Source organism: Sitophilus oryzae, unplaced genomic scaffold (assembly GCF_002938485.1).
Source record: "Sitophilus oryzae breed Bouriz unplaced genomic scaffold, Soryzae_2.0 scaffold_302_pilon_pilon, whole genome shotgun sequence".
NCBI classification, from domain to species: Eukaryota; Metazoa; Arthropoda; class Insecta; order Coleoptera; family Curculionidae; genus Sitophilus; species Sitophilus oryzae.
The window spans coordinates 1,253,812-1,279,835 of NW_022146866.1; the positions used below are offsets into that span (position 1 = coordinate 1,253,812).

At 32.2% G+C, this 26,024-nt stretch overlaps 1 protein-coding gene across 6 annotated transcripts in view; it reads right to left on the bottom strand.

Annotated features, from left to right (window-relative positions):
* Nucleotides 1-11,285, bottom strand: part of LOC115884591 (sex determination protein fruitless) — a 70,755-nt gene extending 59,470 nt beyond the window's left edge. For 2 of the 6 annotated variants that reach the window (XM_030903217.1, XM_030903216.1), the window contains exons 1-3: nt 10,879-11,276; nt 9,679-9,829; nt 5,258-5,659 (exon numbers count right to left, since the gene is read on the bottom strand). In XM_030903217.1, coding sequence (XP_030759077.1) covers nt 5,258-5,659; nt 9,679-9,807 — 531 coding nt within the window. In that variant the 5' untranslated portion in view covers nt 9,808-9,829; nt 10,879-11,276. Of the gene's footprint in view, nt 1-5,257; nt 5,660-9,678; nt 9,830-10,225; nt 10,427-10,878 lie in introns of those variants that run through there. The other 4 variants (XM_030903218.1, XM_030903219.1, XM_030903214.1 and 1 more) reach the window with 4 other exon arrangements.
* Nucleotides 11,286-26,024: the final 14,739 nt, after the last annotated feature.

The following is a 26,024-nucleotide window of genomic DNA, read 5'->3' on the forward strand; positions in this document are numbered from 1 at the left end:
ACCCTGTAAATATTCAAAAGTAACTGAAAGTTTATAGAGAAGTAACTGACAGTTTAAATTGAATATCGACGTTGGAGCGATTTTCGAAAACTATCTACTAACGTTTCAACATAAGTATATGTGGGATATTAATTACATTATTATATTAGACCTTATAACAAAAATCATCTAACGAAAAAGTGTTAATGTAGTATATTAATATGGAGTAAAAATTTTACTAATTACTTTACTTTTGCTTTGCTACTTAAATTCGTTCCAAAAAACGATACGCCACTGGCCATTAGAAGAATCCAAATGTGCCTAGTTGCCAGGGTCGGAAATTTTAGACTTCCCTATCTCTTCTGTCCTTGTTCGACACATTGGAATGTTTGATACACTACCAACGAGTATTTATGAATGAGATGTTCGGTCTATCTTTATAATGTCTTTGGGTGTGTCTGAGATCAGTTCATATCATAATTTTAAGTACGTTTCTATATTACTGATTGAGCGAGTTCCGTTTTTTTTTCGGTATTTATTCATTTTTTCTTGAACTCTTAATCAGTTACGATCCCTTTAATCCTTTGGATTGTTGAAATTCCTATTTCTAAAACCTCGTCAGCAACTCGCTATATTATTGAAAAACACTATCAATTTGTATTTTACATAGGAATGTTATACCTATGCATTGTGGTCCACGGGCAAAAGTGTTCTACCAGCATCTCTTTCTCGAGAAAAATTATTTATAATCTTAGCAATAAGCTCTTGTTCGTTTCGATTAAATCTTTCGAGGCATTTTTGCAATAGACAGTTTGAATTTTGTTTTACAGCAACAATCAAATTTTGATTTTGACATTGATCGATGTCGGTCAATAAAATTATAACCCCAAATCAAATGACAATGACAATTACTAAAAAGAATATGCAGTAATTTACGAAATGTCATAAAAACGTCACCAATCTGTTTCATCTGATTGGCAAGTGACTGAGAGAGTTTGACAATATATGACGTGACGGTGAACGATGGCTGAACATTCTATACCGGATAGTGCATGGTCGTTGGAAACGTAGGAAATCCCATGCAAATTTTGAACTGTGCAAATATTGGCTCCTCTATTAATTTTACAGCTAAGTCGTAAAGAGGTTCTTCTAATGTCTGCTTATACTGAATACACATGCCAAATTTGAACAATTTTGGATAAACCGATTTTAAGTAATTTAAGAAAAACTGCATCTATTTTTAAATTAAAACAGAACAGGTAACCATGCAAAACCAGTCAACATACCTTATCTATATATTAACCTATCATTGTGAAATGTAATTTGTCGCACTGTCTACACTACTATATTTAATATCTATTAAACTTTTAGTTACTTAATCGAGGGCGCGATTTTTAAATCCATTGTTGCCAACTATACATATTCGGCGCCTGGCTGACTAACTGGTATTTAAATTTCCCGCTCGGGATTTAAGTGGTAGCTCTGCTGTAAAAAATGTGAAGTTACTACATTCATTTATTTATTTCCCGACATTGTCATTCGTTTCGACACTTTAGTTTTGTATTACGAGTTTTTGGGTTAACTAGTGTTGTGATACTTTAAGCTTAAAATTGTTTACTAGCAGACCTTGCAGGCGAACATTGTTCTTTTTAGAATCTCTTTTAATGCGAAGTGTACAAGATAGCTTAATAGCCGTAAAAACACTCATCTGTTATCGACGCCTATGATCCTTATGATAGGCAGTCATTTTCACGCCGTGCCTGCACCCCGGTCAGCTGATGTTTGCGAGTAACGGAGTGGTAGGCTTTGGAAATAATTGAATGTCGGGGATTGTTGATTTCGGCCCAGAGAATCTAGACCAAACCAAACCAAACCAAGACATTGTTGGTCAAGATACTTAGAATTATATTTTAAATATCAATTTCTGTTAAATATATTAATCTCCGGATTACATCAGAAGTAACGATGAGTTTAATCCAGCGTTCTTAGGCCGTGACGGCGTATTTCTGACTTACTGACGACTATTGACTTGACTTTGACCTTTGAGACTATCGTTTCGTAAAGGCGTCGCGTCGGTTTCGATTATCGATTCGGTGATTTGGTGGTCTCAGAAACGGGTACCCGTCGGATTTCGGATACCGTCGTCGGATCGGCGAAGCGCGAAAAGAAAACCGGAGGGATCATCCTGGCAGCTCTAGTACTCGAAGATATTAGCGGAAAAAATGCAGTGCTGGAAAGAAGCGTCATATTACCCCTACAAGTTACAGACTCCGGAAGATAACAGGAAAAGGTTGAAAATGTTTCAAACATTCAGTTTGGATTGTGTGGAATCTAAGCACTAGGAGCAAAATGAGCGTATCTGGACAAGTTGCGTTTATCCCTCCAGGCGTAAATGATAAAGTCGGCGTTAGCGAGTTTCGGCGTAAATTAGTAGCGAATTATGCGTAATATCAAGCGGAATAAAAGAAAAATTGGATGCGTAGCGAACTATATTCAGCGTTAGATCTACTGAGGATCACTTCGACACGGCTAATAGGATCCAATTAATCTCCATGGTAGACAGGTTCATTTGAATTTCTAAGCAGCTGAGGATTGGTTGATATGAAGTTAGAAACATACTAGGATGGTATGCACGGTCAAAGAACAAAAGTATTGTGGAATAGCTAGGTTTGTCAAGCTATGGATTTGGTTATGGTAGATTCAAACGTGTATTAGGATAGGAAAAAGGAGTAGGATTAGTTCTAGCCGGTACTCTCTTTTTCAAGGTATACGTTAATATGATAGCTGGAAAAGGCGTGTGGTGGTTGCTAAGGTATGAGTTTACCACCTGGGCGCTTTGTGAGTAGGGCGGATAAGACTTGCGAATAGGGTTGTAGTCCCGGTATTCGGTCTGGTTGGTTCGACCCGGATTGCTCTCTTTTCCAGTGGCTGGAATAGGCGTGGGCCCATAGTTACATTCTAGATTTTTGAATTTAGATTTGAGATTTAACTTTATTTTGTGGCACGCAAGCTGCAGATTGCGTGCAACACCAATATATAATAAGTAATTTGTTTATTTTACCTTTTGAAATTGTCTTTTGTCCCTGAATGATTTATTTGTGCATCATGAGTTTTTGAGTATTGTTTTTGAGTGAGTTACGATATTTTATTTTTATTTATTTAAGTAGAGAATAAGACGTAGCTCCAGTATGAGCAGTGAACAATCTAACTATATTTTTATTTCAGCTTTTAAAAATGTCCTTTAAACCATTCTGATTATGTTTCTCCTTTTAGTGTGATGTAACAATGGTAACAATTAGCTGATAAGGTTTTGTCAATTGGTTTTGTATCAATTGTCCAGTATCAGCAGCAAACAATCTAACATATATTTTTATTTCAGCATTTAAAAATGTCCTTTAAACGATTCTGATTATTTTTGTCTTTTTAGTGTGATGTAACAATGGTAGTAGCAATTAGCTGATAAAGATATGACTCAGCAGCAAACAAGCTAATAAATATTTTTATTTCAGCATTTAAAAATGCCATTTAAAAGGTTCTGATTATTTATGTCCTTTTAGTATGATTCAGAGGAGTGAGGACACTCATAAGTCAGGAATGGCCGAATGTTATCGACGCCTATGATCCTTATGATAGGCAGTGATTTTCACGCCGTGCCTGCACCCCGGTCCGCTGATGTTTGCGAGTAGCGGAGTGATAGGCTTTGGAAATAGTTGAATGTCGGGGATTGTTGATTTCGGCCCAGAGAAGACATTGTTGGTCAAGATAGTTAGAATTATATTTCAAATATCAATTTCTGTTAAATATATTAATCTCCCGATTACACATCACAACTTTAACTTTATCGCATCGCCCTTTGAACGGGAAAGCGGTATTAATGGCCCTTTATGTCCCTTAAGGGCTGTTAAGGAGGTGAGTTATGTTGATGTAAATAATAACTGTTTATATTTGTTTATATATTTATAATTAATTTATTTTTGTTTCCTAAAATATTTTGATTAAAAGAAATTATGTAAAAGTGGGCAACGCTGTGCCGATATATACATTATAGTACCTACCCTTAGTGTCCCCGAAATGTATTTTTGTAATTTAAAACTGGCTCGAATGAGGCAAAAGCTTAACGTTTAGAAAATACGATTTGACAGTGTATTCAGCATACGCAGACCATATAAAAAACTATTTACAACTTCAGTGAAAAATTAATAGGGGAGCCAATATCTAGACAGTTCAAAATTTGCATGCAATTTCCTATGTTTCCAACAACGAAGCACCACCCGGTATATGGAAGATTAGAAATTCGGACGGTTGCGCTCGTATCCGCATCCACTGTGACAGAAGCTTAAGCCCGCGGTTACATTGGACACGGGTCCGTGCGTTTTTATACGTACGGGCTCTGACGGAATCTACTCGCACGTCTATTTTATTATAGTGGTTACATTAGATCATCGCGTTCATGGTGTCCTGTGTGTCGAGTTTGTCAAAAAAAGCGCCACTACTTTGATGCTGTGTGAGGATATAATGTTAAAATAACTACTCATTAAAATAAGAAAATGTTGGGTAAATGATTCACATGCAAGAAGAGGAGGAGAAAATAGTGTATATGTAAAAAACATTTGTAGAATTAAGACAGCAACCCGTCAAATTTTTTTAATATTTTAGAATGTCTCCATCAACATTAATATATCCCAAATACAATTAAGCCTGGTATTTAAAAATAGGTATTCAAATTTTTCGGGAATGTATTGTCTCTGTATTGGGATCAGAGAAAAAAAATTCGATCGAAAAAAATTCGAATTAAAAAAACAAACCAGTTTGTGTTCAGCGAACCAACGGAAATTGACGTACGTGCACGGACGCGCAAACTCCGATGCAATGTAACCGCCTGCGTAGATTGTTTGTTTTTTTGATGCGTGCACATCCGTGTATATATGACCAAAAATACGCACAGACACGCATCCAATGTAACCACGGGCTAAGAAACGCCGGCAAAATCGGTGCCAGTGCCGGTCCTAAAATCGATTGAAATATAAATAAATTAACTCCTTCACATATACTCCGATCCGTTAAAATAGTCGAGGACCGGCAAATTCAACTGAATTAAATGCAACTGTCGCGTCGTGTGCAAAGCCCTGATTTTGCCGGTCTGTGTGCAAGCGCTCTGAAGTCAGAAAACAACACGACGCGATCGCTTAATTTCGATCGATTTCGGTTTCTGTCATTTAGACGGTCGAAATGATTTAAAAGCATTGGCATGACAAACTAAGAAAATGAAGAATCTAACCTGCGAGTCGCAATTTCTATCAACAGAATTCGATGAGTTATCACAGTTGTTGTTCGATGCTGTCCTTTTCCTTTTCAAAGACGGACTGTCCCTTCCCGGTCTCTGAATTTCGCGGTCCCTCCTAAGCGGCGGCGGCTTGTTCTCCATCTCTCTGTCCTCGTTCTGGCCGCTCAGATTATTGCTGTCCGACAGACCTCTTATCTGTAAACTTTCGGCCGTCTTTAAGAAGGCGGGCAGCAAATTTTGGGACACGTTCACCTCGCCCTTGTACATAAAATCTAATAGAGCTTTTACTTCGTTCGGACTGACATCTTTAAGGAAAACTATCGGGTGTTTGTTCGGATTTTGTACAAATAATCTCTCAAAATAGGGGGAGCATGCTGATAAAACCATTTGGTGCGCCTAAAATGTTCGTTCGTTCGAGCGTTTTCTTTCGCTGTTGTTTATGTAGAGTAAAAACGACACATGGAATAGTTTATTTTAATGTAAAAATCTGGTAATTATTAATATTTTTCTATAGTAGAGATAATGGTAATGATTTATTTGTAGCATAAGTAATAAAATGTTTCATAAGTCATTACAAAAATCATACAGGGTGCATGGCGTCTCTCATACGACGCACGCACGGCAAAATGCTGTGATTAGCTTGACAAAAATCGAGGTTATTTTTTTCCCTATATTTACCCATACATTGTTTTTCTTATTATATTTGTAGGGCTAATTTTCAATATTACAGATTTTTCCATTCAACTAGAATGGTGCAAGCGCTACCGAAAATTGATGCAGTTTGCATTTTTCGTGGAACGCAAAAGAGTGTCATTTACACCCAGCATAGCCATTTGAAAATTAATCATCATTATGTACAATATAGCTACAGGTATTTAGTACAATTAAATAACATGAATATAATAAATTTCAACTGTTTTGAATGTAGACAAAATATATTTTAAATACACTATTTTGGATATAGAAATCTGCGACTCACTGTAAATAAAGAGCTATTTCAAAAAAGGGCAGATTTGGGAAAGCTGATTTTTTATACTTGTATCTAGTGATGGGATCGCTGAAGCGAAATTTCGCTCGAGTACTCGATTATTGAAATAACCGACATCGCTCGATTATGAACGAGCGATGCAAGTGACGAGTACCAAACGACGAAAGCAAGCGATCCTAGAATGAAATAAACTGAAATCCGATTTTAATGTGACATACTCGATAAAAAGCCGAGCGAATTTTCAACATAAATCGCAGATAGCAAATTTATACGACGCCGTATATATATTTATCCGTTGCGTATCTGAGGGACAAAATTTTACGACCTCCATCGACAATGCTTTGAAATAAACTAAATCAAGCGATCAAGCAAATCGGTCGCCGCTTGCAACTTGCCATTCATCACCGAAAGTATGTGCCCTGCGCACGCAACTTACTGCTTGGCGTTAACGAGTACTTACAATAAGCGACGGGTGAAAAACCGTATTATACGAGTGATATTTCGCTCGAGCGATCACTCGGTTATTGCAATCGCTTGAAGTCGAGTACTCGATGATTGAAATTATTAATCGGTTTTTCCCATCACTACTTGTATCAACCTACATTAGGAATTTTAATTTTAATAAATCAAAAGCGGAACTCCGTGGAAGTCATTATGAAAACAAAACTATAAAAAAATAGACCCAAAATAGTGTGTTTAAAATATATTTTATCTAGGTACTTTCAAAGCAGTTCAAATTTATTATATTGATGTTATGTAATTGTACTACATGTCTGTAGCTATACTGTCCATAATCATAATTAATTTTCGAATAGCTGTGTGTGCTGGGTGTAAATGACACTCTTTTGCGCTCCACGTTTGTGCAAGGCTAACGCTCTCCCCAGAAAGAGTAGACTCCATCAACTTTCGGTAACGCTTGCGCCGTTATTATTGCTCAGAAGAAATTATAACATTTAAAATTAGGTCCACAAATTTTATAAGAACGACAGTAAGTGGATAAACAAAACGGACAAACAAAAAAAAAATCTAATTTCGATTTTTGTCAAGCTAAACATAGAATTTTTCCGCGTGTGCGACGTGGAAGCTCCAAGGAGAACAACATTTTATCTTGAAATGAAATGTTTGTGAGCACATGTAGGTTAATTTAGAGCAGTTTTTAAAAATATAGATTTATACAGGGTGTCGTCAAAAAAAGTTACACATCAAAGTTGGGTTTTTTGTAATGGAACAAAAAAAATATGATAAATCATTATATTATTATTAATTATCTATATGATAAATGATTTTCAGATTCTAGGAGGAAAATCAAGGTGAGTTTCGTTACAGAAGTATATGACTAAAATGAAAGATTTTTGACGTATTTAGACTTCCTAAAAATGAAGAACAACTTTTAAATTTCCATAAAAGCTGCCTAAATTGGAAATTACCCATTATAGGCTAATATGTAGTTAAAATATCTATTGATCTTTAAATCAAATTACAACATGATCCAAAAAGTTATACAGGGTGAGAGAATTAATAATGAACATTGGCCACCTTTAAAAGCAAGTTACTCTTTTACTTTAAATAGCTATGGTATGTTATTCTGATATTCAATGGGGAATTCATGTCTCTTCAAAATACTATAAAAGTTGCCTACCCCTCAAACAAAGGTTTTTAAAATCTAGGTGGCTGTGATATGCCTGACGTTACTTCAACATAGCTGTCAAATTAGAAAGAAAAAAATGATATGAAAAAAGAAAGAGAGAAATGATATGATTGTGGCTGCTTTTTGAAGCAGAACTCCATGTATGGCTCTTTTGAACGATCATGAAAAGATCTTTTGAAAAAATAATCATTTTATGCAATGAACAAGAAAGGATGCATTTTAAGCATTTGACTACATCTAGCTAATTTTTATCACATAATTATACATTTATATCTAGATTTTATCAAATAATAAAGATCGACTAACGCAAAATCATAGAAATGAAATTATCTACGAAAATCTTTGTCTAGTGGGTAGGCAACCATAATAGTATTTTTATAACATTCATATTTAATAATTACAAAAAAATCAACCCTTTTTGCAAAGAAAAATAAAATATAACAAACACGGAAATATAACTTTTAGATATTGACGTTCTGCTTAGTATAAATAAAATATGATCTTTGAAAGACTAAAGTGTATAAAGTCTAATCATTTTAGATTCGGCATTTAAATTTTTCGAGATTTTCAGGATCCAGGGATTTAATATCAGGATTTCGTGACAAATATATACACCGTGATCCCGATTTGGAAACCCTATACACTATACAGTGTATCTCAGGAATCAGTGCAAGTATTTTAGCTGGTAGTAATTTCGACCCTAGAAACACCCCTTTGAGGTTTTTTTGCGAAAAAAAAAATTGTTGAAAATTTTATATTTAAATTGTCATAGTCAAATAGCTTGGTTATTTTCAATTTATTTTATAAATGGCAAAGAGAAAATATATTTTTTTGACCAGATCTACCACCCCTTAATTTTAAGTATTTACTTGCACTTATTTCTTGGACACTCTGTATAGTGTTTATACATTTACTCCACTTTCAATATTTTATTATATTTTTCTTTGTCAGAGAAAGACTTTGTCCGTACATGTCTCTTTTCGACATAAAGTAATTAACATAAAAAAATATAGCATAGTATTTCATGAAAAATGCACATTCAATTCATAAAAAACACAGTAGGAGATGCCTGTCAATATTTTCAACTACATACAATTTACCTAATAATATGACTGAATAAAACAGCGTCAAGTTGGCTTGGAAATGACAATCAATGACATTCACAATATAATTTTACATCTAAAATGACAGCAATCTTCATTTCCAAACCAACTTTGACGCCGTTTTTTCGATTGAATGGTATGACATATAACATAGTATGAAATTATCCTTGATGAATCTGTTTATTCAAACTGTAATTGTCTTTCACAAAAACATACAGAAAATTACAGGATTTGATTATGCTATCTTGACTGAAAATAAAAGTAAATCTTAGGACAATCAAAACAAATAAAAATGTGGATGAAATACAAATTACAGTTGAGAGTTGGAACCTTTGGTACAACAAAGTAAAACAATAATTCATCACAATACACCAAAACATTTTACTTTTGCACTGGACGCGCGTTTTGCTAATGAAAGGTATTAAAACTAAATGGTTTTAATCATCTGCTAACACGGTTAGCGAAACGCGCGTCCAGTGCAAAAGTGATTTGGTGTATTATTGTGGTGACTTACTATTTTATTTTGCGCAAATGCAAATATTTAAAGGGTACTTATGTAGACTCTTTGAAGGCAGTATTACCAGAAATTGAGTACAATTTTCCTCAGATTTTATATACCATTCTGACTACTGACCTATTCCATATATGTCGCCTTTACTCTAATGATAAAAAATACCTGAAAGGTTTGTCCATTGCTGGCCAATGTGACATCACATAAAACTTGTTCCCTAAGAAAGTCACTGAGCACTTCTGTCAAATTTTTCAAATGATTATTCCATCTAAGGCAGTACTGTTGGGAGTCCATTTTGGCTTAGTAATTTTGGAACCTGTTGACATCATATAATTTTGTTACAAATCAAAATATGCGCGACGATTTTTTTGCAGTGGTCAAGTGACATTCTCAATCAATTGTTATGGAAATAGAAAACAAATGAGCCATGAGCATCAATTGATGTGACTTCTTAGTTTTTAATAATTGGAGTAAGTGTGTTTATTTAAGAATAATTTTGTTTGTATATTAAAACACGTATTTGAGATAAATTTAAGCGAAAAGGTCAACGATCCGACGTCGAATTTTTTGCTTAATTTCGCTGCAACAATTAAAATAGCGCGAGTGGCGTCTCTAGTACTGTATCAATTAACTTTTGGACCAGCTGAAACTGATGGTGAAAAATCTGGCAGCCAACGCAACACAGTATAATCGCGAAAAACACAACACTTACATTTCTAAACAGACGGCGTGAACTAAAAAAAGCCCTGGACGCGTATCACTAGCTACCGCGTTAAATTGAGCGGCCGCCTATTAGTTAAAATCAAGATTTGCAAACTGTTCTTAAAATGAGTTATTTGACCTAAAACTGTAACCATGTAGAAAACAACAGTTAAGTTAACTTGAAGCACCGATTCAATTACATAGAAGAATGCATTTGACGAAGGAATCTAACCTCAGTTAGACGTCACGGCCGAGAAAAAACTGTGTAGAAGGGCGACCCAAGAAAGTCGGTTCGTTGGCACCAAAGTTCTATGCCCTTAAAAGTACATTTGTGTAGGTCGCATCTATTTTTAGATTTATATCTCGCCTGCACGCGGGGCACATTAGCGCTCTAAGGCCACAAAACGGTCCTGGAAACGGTTTCTAGATCCGGATCTGCGTGTTAGACCACGAGGGCCTAATTTTTTAAGACGCACTCAACTCTTAACCTTACGATAGCCCGCCATTGTGATTTCGTCCGTAATGATTCCTTGGAATGTATTTTTAGACCCGTTTGACCGTCCCTTGACCCTTTGCTGGTCCGGGACGGTCAAATTGGGGCCCGTCAAAGGCGACAACATCTGCGATCCACCAAAACAAACACGAGAAAAGTCTCAAACTTACCTCCTACAACTTTTTAGACCGATCACAGGCAACTAGATAAATTTTCTGATCTGGTGTTTTGGAAATGATGGGCGGCTGGTAGAAAAACTCATAATCGAAACAAGAACTGCACTACATAAGGACGATTTGTTGTGTGAAATTTGATCGCGAACTGAACGGGCGATTTTTTTCGTGTAATGCTTACATTTAGAAAACGGGACTCAAAAGAAAAAAACCAAATTATGAAATGGGTTTAGGGTGACACGGCGTTGTCGGGTCTCGAATGGGCTCCATGGGAGGATGGAACTTGTACGTCTCCGTTTCAATTTCTTCAATCTCTATAAGGGATTTCTCACGATTTTTACGTGAAATTTCACCCAAACCCATTCCCGCAATTTAACTGGGTTAAAATCAACCGATCCGACAGAAAAAAAATTAAAAAAGTCCGAATTTTTCTATTGGAATTGGTAGAAAAATTCTGGGCGTGGCAACGCCGCGCCACGTAATAGATGACAGCCATGATTAACTGGTTGCATACGAATCAAATATATATTAACGTGTTTACAGTTTTGTATATCCCGCGGGTGAAACATTTTTTAAAATATTTAAGCGCTTTAAGCACTGTCTACGGTATTCAAATGGGTTGTAAAACTGAACCGAGTGATTTTTTTAGTCATTTTTGAGTACAGAATGTTCGCGTAATAGTACAGTTTCGTTAAACGGGCAATTTTGAACGGATTTGATACAGGAACAAGAACGATATACCGTTTTCGGTATCTGGTCTTATACCAGAGGTACCGTAAAAAAGATTATACAATAGAATGATTTATATCCAGTACATTTTTAACGTAATGTAATAAAGATTTTTTTAATATTATTTAAATTTTAATATCTATTTAAAATCTAAACAGGTACGTAAATATACAAGAAAAGCGCAGTTTTATTATTGCAGCTTACCTTTTGAAGATTCTTGAAGCGACATTCTTCAATTATTTTGTTTTCGTTAAATAACATTTTTATTTATCAAAAATTGTTAAATATCAGAGATCAGAAACTCAGTAGCAAACCTATAGATCATATTATATTATTTATGATCTATTGTGACAATAGCGAAAGAAAAATATAATATATCTATCATTTTTTATTAATAGATACTTTTATCAAGGTAATAAGGCCAGGTGACAGTTTAAATATTCTTCTTCTTCTTGATTAGAATGGTTCCTCGTTTTTCCAACGCAACAGAACAAATATTGATATTCTGTAACTATTTGTAGAAAAATCTTCATTCTTCGTTTTTTCTTCATATTTCTTCTATTTCCTTCTTCGTTTGTATCTTTTGTTTTTATATGTCCTATATATCTTCTTTGACTTACATTTTAACAAATTCTTTGGAAAGTATATTGGTAGACTTAGAATTAACATATAAAAACAATAAATAGATAAATACAAACAAGCTTAATAGTTGCAATTAAATTTTCGAGGCGTATATTTTATTGAATAGTACGCACTTTTTATATTTTGTTATTTATATTTAGATATGTTACAGGCTTATTACAGCTACATTAATAAATAGGGAGTTTCTGTTTCGCAGTTATCTGTAAAAATATACATATTTAATAAATATAAATATATAATACCCTTGTATACAGGGTTGTTCACCACATACGACACGGAGTATTGTAGCTAAACGATTAGATTTTTAGAAATTGTAAGTTTTGGGTTCGTTGAAGGACTATTAGAGCTACAATTTAAAAATATTTTTACAAGATACAGAGTGTCCAAAATAAATCAAAAATATCAAAGTTGTATTTTTTTAAATGGAACACCCTGTATATTATTGCATTTTTAGTTACTACGATTAAAATAAAGATATATTTTAAGGTTTATTACACTTAAACCTACCCGTTTTTGAAATATTTTCAATTTTGTGAAATTGCAGTATACATTTTAAGACTTCATTTCTTCGAGGGTATCAAAGTTTTTAATACTAAATATTTACTGAAGTTTAGTTATTGATCAGTTATTGTGTTGCAATAATAAAAATTTTACTATCTTATACAGAGTGTCTAAAAATTTATTTTAAATAATTACTAGCTTTAAACGGCAATAACTTGTTTAATTTAAATAGAACACACTGTATATTTTATGAGAATCAGATGCACAATTTAATTGTCTATCAAATTGTATTATACCACTTTTTACCTATCCCTTGTATTACCTATCCTAAGATAGGTATAAAATGGTATAATACAATTTCATAGACAATTAAATTGTGCATCTGATTCTCATAAAATATACAGGGTGTTCCATTTAAATTAAACAAGTTATTGCCGTTAAAAACTAATAATTATTTAAAATAAATATTTAGACACTCTGTATAAGATAGTAAAATTTTTATTATTGCAACACAATAACTGACCAATAAATAAACTTCAGTAAATATTTAGTATTAAAAACTTTGATACCCTCGGAGAAATGAAGTCTTAAAATTTATACTGCAATTTCACAAAATTGAAAATATTTCAAAAACGGTAAGGTTTAAGTGTAATAAACCTTAGTCAAATTTACCTTTATTTTAATCGTAGAAACTAAAAATGTAATAATATACAGGGTGTCCCATTTAAAAAAATACAACTTTGATATTTTTTATTTATTTGGGACACTCTGTATCTTGTAAAAATATTTTTAAATTGTAGCTCTAATAGTCCTTCAACGGACCCAAAACTTACAATTTGTAAAAATCTAATCGTTTAGCTACAATATTCCGTGTCGTATGTGGTGAACAACCCTATACCTATATAAACAAGCATAATTTATCTATATGCTTGCTTTATCATTTTGAAAACATAGTACCTGTGATAGTACATACGGGGTGGTTCAGTACTTTGTAGCAGGGACTTAAGAACACATAAGTAAACAATTTTAAATATTTTGTGTTATCATAATGCCTTAAATAGTGTCCGACCGAAATTTCGGTTTCGCTGGCCCAGTTTCGTCAAAAATAACTGTTTTCGGCTTAGTTTTGGTTTCGGCCGAAATATTGTTGAAATGTTGAAACCGAATGTTTCGCTCTATGTCCGAACATGTTTGATGCACTTATAATATTAGATAGTTTAGTTATGGTTATGAATACTGATAATTTTGTTAGCTAATGAAAATTATTCAAGTATTAATAGTTTGTGGTTATAACTCAATCAAACTTTTTTTCAGGTTTTTTTTAGTTTGCGAGAAAACTATCTTTATTATGATTTAATTTAAATATTATTTATATTAAAAACTATTTAATTGTTGTAATTAGTAGATATATTCGATACCAATTAAATGTCTAGTTGCGTAATCGAGGACGCCATTTTTAAATTCATTGTTGCCAACCATGGACATATTCGGCGCCGGGCTGACTAACTGGAATTTAAATTTCCCGCTGGGGATTCAGGTGGTAGCTCTGCTGTAAAAAATGTCAAGTTGCCACATTTATATATTTATTTTCTGACTTTGTTATTCGTTTTGACACTTCAGTTTTGTATTACGACTTGGTTTAAATTAATTGTGTTGTGATATTTTAAGCTTAAAGATTTTTACTAGCAGACCTTGCAGGCGAACATTGCTCTTTTTAGAACCTCTATTTTAGTGTGTAGTGTACAAGATAGCTTAATAGCCGTAAAAAAACCATCGCAACTTTATTAAACTATTTTGAACGGGAAAGCGGTAGTAATATTCCTTAAGTGCTGTTAAGAAGGTGAGTTTTGTTGATACAAATAATAACTGTTTATATATTTATAAATATATTTTTTTTGTTTCCTAAAATATTTTGATTAAAAGAAAATATGTAAAAGTGGGCAACGCTGGGCCGGTCAAGCTTAATTACGAGACTAAAAGTTTATTTGGTATAAGCTAGATATATATATAGTATAAGGTATTTCTTTATTTTATCTGTATAGTTTATTAACAAGAAGTCTTTTTAACTGACTTGTTGCAGCTACGGCACTGTCTACCACATTCAAACATTTAATCTTTTATCATCTTTCACATACATATTTTCTTTTATTTTGAACTGAAGATAATCGTCTTGTTTATGAAACTAAAAATATTAATAATTAAAACAAACGAAATATTCCTCTTTTAAACTTCTTTATGACATAAAAAATATATCATACATCAAACGTATTCTTCGAAAAAATTGTTGTCATTCTTTACATAAATCTGCTCTCTCAGGCATTTTGAGCTTACATTAACAATCTTCTTTCGTAACTAAAAATAGGGGTAAGTCGCCTATACCGGCTCCTAAATGGTACTTCTTTAATATATCGTTCCTAATTGCAGTGGCGTAACAACTTGCTGTATAAGGCTAATAAGTCGTAAGGGTATTACTGCCCTTGTAATACGTAAGATATTTTACAAAAAGCATGAGTGCTTGTAGAAAAATACATTTCAAAGGTTCTTTGTATCTGTGCCCTAATATTTCGATGACTAATGATAACTGATTTTGTATGGCTTGAAATGATATAATGGGTGTGTTATCAAACTAGCCAATATTTCCCTGCATTTCACATGGTTAAACAGTACAACATCACCGTACCGTTATAAAAAACTGCTAAATAATTGATTTTCTCATTTTCAGTAATGTAATCTAAACAGTACGTCTGTTTGGGTTACCAATTTACCAATTTGTTCCAGTACTACTTAGGGAAGTTGCAGATTTAAAGATGAATCTCACAGTAAGAACCTGAGATTACTGTTTTATACAGGGTCATCACTCTTATACAGGGTTCGGCAATAGTGCGTCGGGCATTTGTAGCTTCTAGACTAAAAAACTTGTGAATTTTGTTTAAGTGCAAACCTAAAGCATGTACTAGGACGTATTTCAGTAAAATATTTTAACTTTTATAGGGTGGAGTAGGATTTTTTTAATGGATTTTTTTTAAAGACAATAGTGGTGGAGTGGGATGATTTTTTTGAAAACGGAACACTCCGAATATTATTGCATTGTTGGCTTTCTTTTAGATCACTTTACATAATCCTAAGATATGAGTAAATATATTTCGATTGTTTCAGAGATATTAATAAATAAATAAAAAATACATATTTCTCAGCCTTTCTTAAAAAAAATATTAAAATTATAAGAACTTCTGGTCTGCATTTTGCTATAAATATGGTATTGTTCAAAATTCTACGCGAAACTTTCTAAAATATAAAATAATTTTTCTTGTTTTTTTCTTAATTACACCCTGTATATTATTTTTTCAATAGATGGAGAATTAAAAAATGAACATTTTTGTATTTAGAGCATTTCAAAATTTTTTACAGTTTCGCAGATATTCGCGGTTTTATATTTCATATGGCAATTTTCCACAGTAAATTTTTATCAAAGTGTTGTGAACATACATTTAATATGGTTATATGTATATGTATATTCGACAAATTGTATAAAATATTATTTTTACCCTTATTCTACGGCTATGCCTAAAGAATTTAAGGTACGAAAAATACCATCAACATTATTATTCTTCTCAGAAAGATGGGTGATGCAAATAAACAGAACCATTACCTTAAGATGAAATTTGGAAGAAATAGTCATAAATAGTTGCATCATTTTTAGTTTTCCTTTGTAATTCGTTTTACTTTCAGACGCGATGTCTGGTTTCTATTTACTTAAGAAATGGTCATGTTTGTCCCTTTGCAAAACTACCTGAAAATATTATTAAGAAATAGTAGGTACGCCCGTGGATTTTCGGAGGGCATTCTCATAAAAGCACGGTCACAGAAGGGACCGGGGTCATTCATAAAAATTTTTCATAGACGTAATACTGCTAAATTTATATTTTTGTATTAAAAGTTTAAAAATAAAAAGTAATAACAACTTAGTAAGAATTTAATTATAAAAAATAAAGAATAACATTCCCAACAAGTGGTGATACGAGTCAAATAGAGAACTACAACATTTGGTGGCAGCGACTACAAGATTGGTGACGACGGTGGTCCAATCCAGGATCACGACATTGGTGGCAGCGGTAAAACTACCAAGGTTTCCTGAAGGTGCGCCAGACGCAGCAGAAAACCTACCAGTTTTGGAAGAAGATAGAGGCAACGGGCAGTTCTTGAAGGTGCACCAAGAAGCAGCAAGCCCGACACGAGACGTAGACATTGGGGACACTGAAGGAGCGCCAGACGCAGCAGCAAGTCTCAGGGGAAGCTTTTGTTTTCACCAGATGATGACAGGGGTAAGTCTTTCATTTGTTTACTGTATTGTGACGCTACTGTTTTTCTTCTGATTTTAGTTAGTTAGATTTAAGTTAAGACAATAATAATTCTGGGCTGCAAATAACAAAAAAAAAAAAAAAAAAAAAAAATATTGCTTAAAATTCGTAAATATTTTTTTTCTCTCTTCAAACTAAAAATACATCTATAAAAATAAATAATAATTCTTAAACTAAAGTAATAAATCATTAATAAAAATAATAATGGCAGGAGGTAAAGACGCAACTGATGTTCTGAATTTAATAAATTCATTTGATGGTCAGGGTGACGTAAATTCACTCCAATTTTTCTTAAAAATTGTGATTCAATATTAAAATTGTCAAAGTGGATCAAAAGAATTACTAGTAGATTTAATTTTTGGTACTAAATTAAAGGGGAAGGCACAAGAGGTAACACAATATAAACAGTTTCAAAATTGGGAAGAACTAAAGATTTCTTATTAGAGCACTTTACTGATAAAACACCACCATCGCATTTTCTAACACAAATAATGAATATAAAGCAACATTTTTAGGGAAACTGTAAAAGAATATGGCGATAGATTACAAATTCTCTTTAATAAATATAAAGAAACGTGTCACTTAAATTATGCAAATAACGAAGCTACTGTTTTAATAGAAAATTTAAACTCCATTTTAGTCAATACTTTTAGAAAAGGACTCAACGATGAAAAAATTCAAATGCGTATTATTGCCGAAAATACTACATATTTAGATAAAGCTTTATCATTAGCAATTGAAATGGAACTTGAGAATAATGACAGGTTTAAAAACTCGCATTTTAAAAATATAGGTTTTGTAGAGCGTGGAAATAGACAATTAAATAATCATTCTTCTAATAATTCCTGTTTATTTTGTTTTAAAAATAATCATTTAACATCACAGTGTAGACAGCTTAGGCAATACGAACAAAATAGTAACTCATATAATAGAAATGTACCTAGCAATAATCAGACACGCCCACCGCAAAATTTTAATAGCAATAATAATTTTTCAAATAGACAAGACGTAAATACAGTACAATATAATCAAGGACGTTTCACTAATCGAAACTACAACAATCAAAATTTTAATCAGAACAACGACGTGCGTAATTATAATCGTAATTATGGTAACAATTATAACAGTAATAATCCTCGTTCAAATTACAATAATAGATATTCTCAGAATCCAAGAAATTTTAATAACTCACAAGTTCCTCAACGGCAGCAAAATGTTTCGATACCTCAACAATCTCAAAATTTTTCTAATTACAATAATGAATCCAGTACTACCAATTTTAATAGTTCAAATAATAGATCACCACAACAAATTCAAACTATAAATTCTCAGTCGTTAATCAATTCAGCAGATAATTATTTTTCAGAACCGAGCACATCTCAAAATTTTTCGGGAAACGAGAGCGAAGCCTTGGTCGCGAGCAGCCGATTAAGCGCTTCTTAAAATTAGATAATAGCTGTTCTATGAATTACACACTACCTGAGCATAAAAATAAAATTAAAATTGAGCAAAACTTAATTGACATACCGCATAAATCAGTATTATTTTCCGATAGTTACCAACAATTAGAGATAATTAAAATCCCTTCTTTAGATATAAAAGATAAAGAATTACATCTTTTATTAGATACAGGGGCAGATATATCTTTATTGAAAGAATGTATCTTATTACAAAATAATCTAAAATTAAATAAAACTTGCATTATAGAATTAAAAGGTATAAGTAAAGAACCTGTATTTACTAAAGGTGTTTGTAACATCCCAATTAAATTAAACAATAACAAAGCAATAACTCATCCTTTTCACATTGTGCCAGATAGTATACCGATTAAAAGTGATGGACTATTAGGACGCGATTTTTTGCAAAAGTATAAAGCCAAAATAAATTACGAAGACGGAGTCATTAATTTTGAAGACAATTTTTTTAAAATTTTGCCGTCAGAAGCAACTACAATAATTCCCGCGAGATGTCAAATTATTGTACCTGCTCTAGCTAATTTATCTTCGTCCGAAGGCATAGTAGTTTCAAAACAATTATCCGAACATTTATATCTAGGGTCAAGCCTAACAAAAGTCCAGAACTATAAATGTTTAGTTAGCATATTAAATATTTCTAATGAAGCTCAAACTATCCATACACCTAGAGTGAATGTCGAACCTATTTCTTTTAATGAGTACGAATTTATAGAAACATATAATTATGACATTATCGATCGTTTTGCTAAAATAAGAAAAGAAATTAATCTAGACCAATTAAATGAAGAAGAAACTAATTCAGTATTAGATATTTGTAGAGATTTTAACGATATTTTTTACTTAGAAGGCGATAAACTAACAAGCACCAACACAATAAAACACACTATACCGACAGAAAGTAATAAAGGTCCTATTAACGTAAAACCTTATAGATTGCCTTTCAAACATAAAGAAATAATTAATGAACAAACTGAGCAAATGTTAAAAGACGGGGTAATTTCCGCTTCGGACAGTCCTTGGAATAGTCCTTTACTAGTTGTTCCTAAGAAAAGCGACCCATTATCACCTAAATTTAGAGTATGCGTTGATTTTCGAAAGTTAAATGAAATTACCATTGGAAACGCATATCCTCTACCTAATATAGCAGAAATTTTAGACCAGTTAGGAAAATCTCATTATTTTACTACCTTAGATCTTACTAGTGGATTTCATCAGGTAGAAATGGACGAAAAAGATAAAAATAAAACCGCTTTTAGCACTAATACAGGACATTACGTTTATAACAGAATGCCTTTCGGTTTAAAAGGAGCTCCCGCCACATTTCAAAGACTCATGAACACAGTTTTAAGCGGTCTTAATGGTATGAAATGCTTTATTTATTTAGATGATATAGTAATTTATGCAAACAACTTAAATGAACATAACGATAGATTAATTGAAGTTTTTCAAAGATTTAGACAACATAATTTAAAACTTCAACCTTCGAAGTGTCAGTTTTTACGAAAAGAATGTTTATACTTAGGTCACATTATTACAGAAAACGGCATTAAACCAGATCCATCAAAAATTCAATGTGTAACAAACTTTCCGCAACCTAAAAATCCTAAAGATATAAAATCTTTTTTAGGGCTTGTAGGATATTATAGGAAATTTATCAAAAATTTCGCTAAAATTGCTAAACCTTTAACCGAATTATTAAAAAAAGATTCTGTTTTTAATTGGGGTATAAAATGCGAAAATTCTTTCCAAATTCTTAAAGATAGTATAACTTTTCCACCTGTTCTCCAATACCCAGATTTTACCAAAGAATTTATTATAACAACAGATGCGAGTAATTTCGCAGTAGGAGCAATTTTATCGCAGGGTAAGGTTAATCATGATCGTCCAATAGCGTTTGCTAGTAGAACTCTAAATAAAGCAGAACAAAATTATTCAACTTCAGAAAAAGAGCTAACTGCAATCGTCTGGGCAGTAAAACATTTCCGTCCATATATTTTTGGCACAAGATTTAAAATTGTTACAGATCACAAACCCCTACTCTATATATTTAATATCAAAGACCCTGGTTCTCGTTTGACGCGTTTTAGAATAAAACTTGAAGAATATGACTATGAAATAATTTATAAAGCTGGAAAGATTAATACAAATGCTGATGCATTGAGTAGAATAGTTAGCACAACAAATGTCAATTCTATTATTACCAATTATGATAATTTTAAAACACATCTCGAAAGCCATATAATTATTAATTCCAAAGTCAAAGAAAAAAACACAAATCTGTTTGAAACACCACAACTTATACCTATAGTTTTATTTTTGCCAAAATTATTCAACAAAAACGACTTTAAAATTCTAGAAAAAAATAAACAAATTAATACATTTTTAGAACATTACGATAACACAAATCCTTTAGACATGCCGTCAGTTTTTCAGTATCAACAAAATAATTGTAATATATTTCTATTAACAGACAACGAAAATACATTCAGTGATATTAATTATGAAAATATTTGGTCTTGCTTACTAACTTTACGAAATATTATATCCAACGAAAAAACCGAACTATCATTTATAAAATATCATTACAACTCATTAGTCAAATGGGAAATCGTTCTTCCTATGATAAGATATATTTTTAAAGACCTCTATTCAGAAATTACAATATTTAACAACAGTCTTATCAACCCCTCAGATGCTGAAAAAGTTGTATTATTAAATGAAAATCACAATTGTCCATTAGGAGGTCATCAAGGGTCATCCCGCACATATAAAAAATTATCTCAATTATATACATGGAAAGGTATGAAAAAAGACATAAAAGAGTTTATAAAAAAATGTGAACTTTGTCAAAAAAATAAACAGTCTCGAAAAACAAAAATGCCTATGGTAATTACGACCACGGCATCAAAACCGTTCGAAAAATGTTTTTTAGATATAGTTGGACCACTACCAGAAACCGAAAATGGTCACAAATACATATTAACCTTTCAGGATGATTTAACAAAATATATAATTAATATACCTATGAGAAATCAAGAAGCTGTAACTGTAGCGCATCATTTTGTAACGAATATTATATGCATTTACGGAATACCTGACATGCTAGTCACAGATCAGGGGTCAAATTTTTTAAGTGATATTTTTAAAAGTACTTGCAAGTTTTTAAAGATAAAAAAGATCCAAACAACAAGTTATCACCCAGAGTCAAACGGAGCACTAGAACGCTCTCATAAAGTTCTAGAAGAATATTTAAGACACTTCATTAAGACATCTCAAACAGACTGGGATAATTGGATTCCCTATGCAACATTTACATATAATACTACACCTCACACTGCTACACAATTTTCTCCATTTGAACTTTTATTCGGACATATTCCTACATTACCAACATCAGTTAAACAACCACCTAAAGTCAATTATACTTATGATGATTTCATAAACAATCTTAAACAAAAAATGCAACATTCTAATCAATTAGCTAAAGAAAACTTATTAAAATGTAAAAACATATCAAAAAATAATTACGATAAAAACAGTTATACCAGAATATTCGAAATTGGTGACAAAGTGTTACTTTACGACGAATCAGTTCGACGTGGCAGAAGTAAAAAACTTTCCGCCTTATGGATTGGTCCATATACCATTATAAAAAAAAATCAGATGTAAATTATACAATTCAAAAGGAAAAAATAAACAAACTATTCATGCAAATAGATTAAAATATTTTTTATTATTAAAACTAAACATAATCAGTATATATAGATTATAAAAACTAGAATTAATAAATTTTAATTAGCTTATTATTAGTATATATATTTTGTTTTTAGGGTTAATTTATTTATAATAATTACCAGTAACACTTGGTTATTTGCAGTTCCTCATCCAGAAACTCTTACGATATCATGTAATAATAAAAAAAATCACGTAGATGTAATACTAAAAAATTGCGGTAGTGTCACTATAGGTAAACAATGTAAAGCTTATAGCGCATCATCAATGCTAATCCCTCATGGAAATACAGTCCAGTCCAATATTTCAAGTGATTTTATTCCACCATTCGACATTAGTGATAATTGTTGCGAAAGGATAAAGGAAGAAAAAATAAACATTAGTGAAATATTTCTCAACGAACATTATAGGAAATTAACAAAGCACATCCCCGAACTTAATGTAGCGAGCCATAAGCTAGAAGATATTGAAAAGTTAGGTGATGAAATTCTAAAAAGGAAACTTGTAAACAATTATACATTTCCAGCATCTGTAATTGCCTATATCTTAGCTCTTCTTGCTATTATTTTTATTATTTATAAATTGTATACAAAATGTACTAACAAGACAGCCTGTTGCGGAATTATTCCAAACTTATGCATTAGAGTTAATCAGTCTGTGGAACCATCTTCTAGAAATAGTGATAGATATGTTGCTCATTATAATCGTAATATTAGCCAAAACTCTGAAAATGTAGGTAACTATGAAAACTCCGAAGAAGAGAATGTTAATTTACAGGCGCCCTCGCGCAGACCCATTGGGTATGTACCATCAAGGCGACCATTAAAAGAAAAATAATTTCCGCATTTGATACATTTTTAAATCTGCAATAGTTATAAAAAAAAATGTTAGTTAAGTTAGAATGTAAGTTAGTTATAATTAGTAGTTAAGACTTGTATAATACTTTTATATATGTACTTTTATTCATTTCCATCTGAGTTATACTAATTAATTATATAAACATTTGTTTTGAGATTTCATATCACTTTCACCTCATGAAATCTCTCATTAAGGGGGGAGGTGTTGTGAACATACATTTAATATGGTTATATGTATATGTATATTCGACAAATTGTATAAAATATTATTTTTACCCTTATTCTACGGCTATGCCTAAAGAATTTAAGGTACGAAAAATACCATCAACATTATTATTCTTCTCAGAAAGATGGGTGATGCAAATAAACAGAACCATTACCTTAAGATGAAATTTGGAAGAAATAGTCATAAAAGTTGCATCATTTTTAGTTTTCCTTTGTAATTCGTTTACTTTCAGACGCGATGTCTGGTTTCTATTTACTTAAGAAATGGTCATGTTTGTCCCTTTGCAAACCTACCTGAAAATATTATTAAGAAATAGTAGGTACGCCCGTGGATTTTCGGGAGGGCATTCTCATAAAAGCACGGTCACAAGAAGGACCGGGGTCATTCATAAAATTTTTTCATAGACGTAATACTGCTAAATTTATATTTTGTATTAAAAGTTTAAAAATAAAAAGTAATAACAACTTAGTAAGAATTTAATTATAAAAAAAATAAAGAATAACATTCCCAACAAGTGGTGATACGAGTCAAATAGAGAACTACAACATTTGGTGGCAGCGACTACAAGATTGGTGACGACGGTGGTCCAATCCAGGATCACGACAAAAGCCACCCAATGATTTTTCTCTCGCATTTTACCGTTTAATATACAGGGTGTTCCATGAAGAAAAAACAAAGAATTTTTTTTATATTTTAGAAAGTTTGGCATAAAATTTTGAACACCCTGTATGATTTAAGATTACGATATCTATCTATATATATAGCAAAGTATGGATAGACCATCTAAAGTAAATACCTAATATAGTCAGGGGCCTAGATAGGTGTAGGCTATGGGGGTGGTACTATGATTAAGTCGCAAAAAAAATCACCGTCGGAATTTTTTTGTCGAATTAAAACGACGGCGATTTTTTTGTCTTCAAAAAGATATAAAAACATAACACAAAAATTAAAATATAGATTTGTAAATAACATAAACAAAAATGAAACAACGACGTTTATTAGTTAATTTTCTATAAACTATAAAAAACTCTAAACTATCAAAAAACTATAAAAACTATAAACTATAAATAAAACTACAAAACAAAATCAAGTTTTCTAGTACGCTGTTTGGAAAACCTATCAATAACAACATCAACATTTATTTCAATATCTTTATGGATATTGATTAGAGTTAACCCCACTAATCTGTCCTGGCCAATAAGAACACTTTGTATGTGCTTTTAATTAGGTCGAACATATTATAAACGATAAATCAACATAATTAAAAGCATACAAAGTGTTCTTATATGTCGGATTTTAATTTAAAAAAATCCTTTCATAGTCAATGACTATTTCAATTCTCGTATCTCGTTAAGCGTCAGGGGGGGGTACTGTCCCCCAGTACCCCCCCCCCCCTTATCTACGCCCTTGAATATAGTTTTGGATTTCAGGACAGGTTCTTGCATTTGTAATAATTTTTATAATATGGAAGGTTGAAAAATATATATTTTCTATTTATTCATAGATATCTCTGAAATTATCGAAATATATTTATTCATGTCTTAGGATTATGTAAAGTGGTCTGAAAAGAATCCAAAAATGCAACAATATACAGAGTGTTCCTTTTAAAAAAAATCATCCCGATCCACTCAAACTTTTTTGAACCACCCTATATAGAAGTTAAAATATTTTCCTGAAATAAATCCTCCTACATTAGGTTTTCTCAAGTTGTTTTTTATTCTGGGTGCTACAGATGCCCGACGCACTATTGCTGGATCCTGTATAATCTGCCAACATAAATATAATAGTTGGTATAACACCCCTTTTACGAACATTTTTTTTAAATCACTTCCTGATTTCTTTGGCAGTTATTCCTTCAGACGCTGTTTGTTTTATTTTTTTAAACAATTGTAATCGTTTAGGTCAAAGATGCCCTTTTTCGTCGAAATAAAATAACGTACAGAAAAGGTAAATAAAACCCGCGGTTTCATAAAATTTAAACAAGCTATAAAAAATTCGAGACGGCTGGGAAAATAAACAAGTAAGTTTAACATCCCAATCAGTAAAATCGTAAAAGTGCAACTAAAATTCTTAGACCTATATAAATATGTTTGATACCAATTAACTTTTAGTTACGTAATCGAGGGCGCGATTTTTAAATTCATTGTCGCCATCCATGGACATATTCTGCGCCGGGCTGACTAACTGGAATTTAAATTTCCCGCTGGCGATGGTAGCTCTGCTGGAAAAAATGTCAAGTTGCCACATTTATTTATTTATTTCCTGAAATTGTCATTCGTTTTGACATTTTAGTTTTGTATTAAGTTTTTGGCTTAAGTTGTGATATGCACTAATATATAATACCATCATCAAGAGTATAACCACGTACAGCTGTGAAGTGTGGCCAATTAAGGAAACAACAAAACGAATGCTGGAAGCTACAGAAATGGATTTTTGGAGAAGATCAGCAGGCAAATCAAGACTCGAGCGAATAACTAATGAACGCATAAGAGAGATTATGGAAGTTAAACATACAATAGTGGACGAGATAAAGAACAGTCAACTCATATGGTACGGGCATGTCCAAAGAATGACAGAAATAAGAATCCCAAAGCAAATTATAAACAGGAAACCTGCAGGAAGA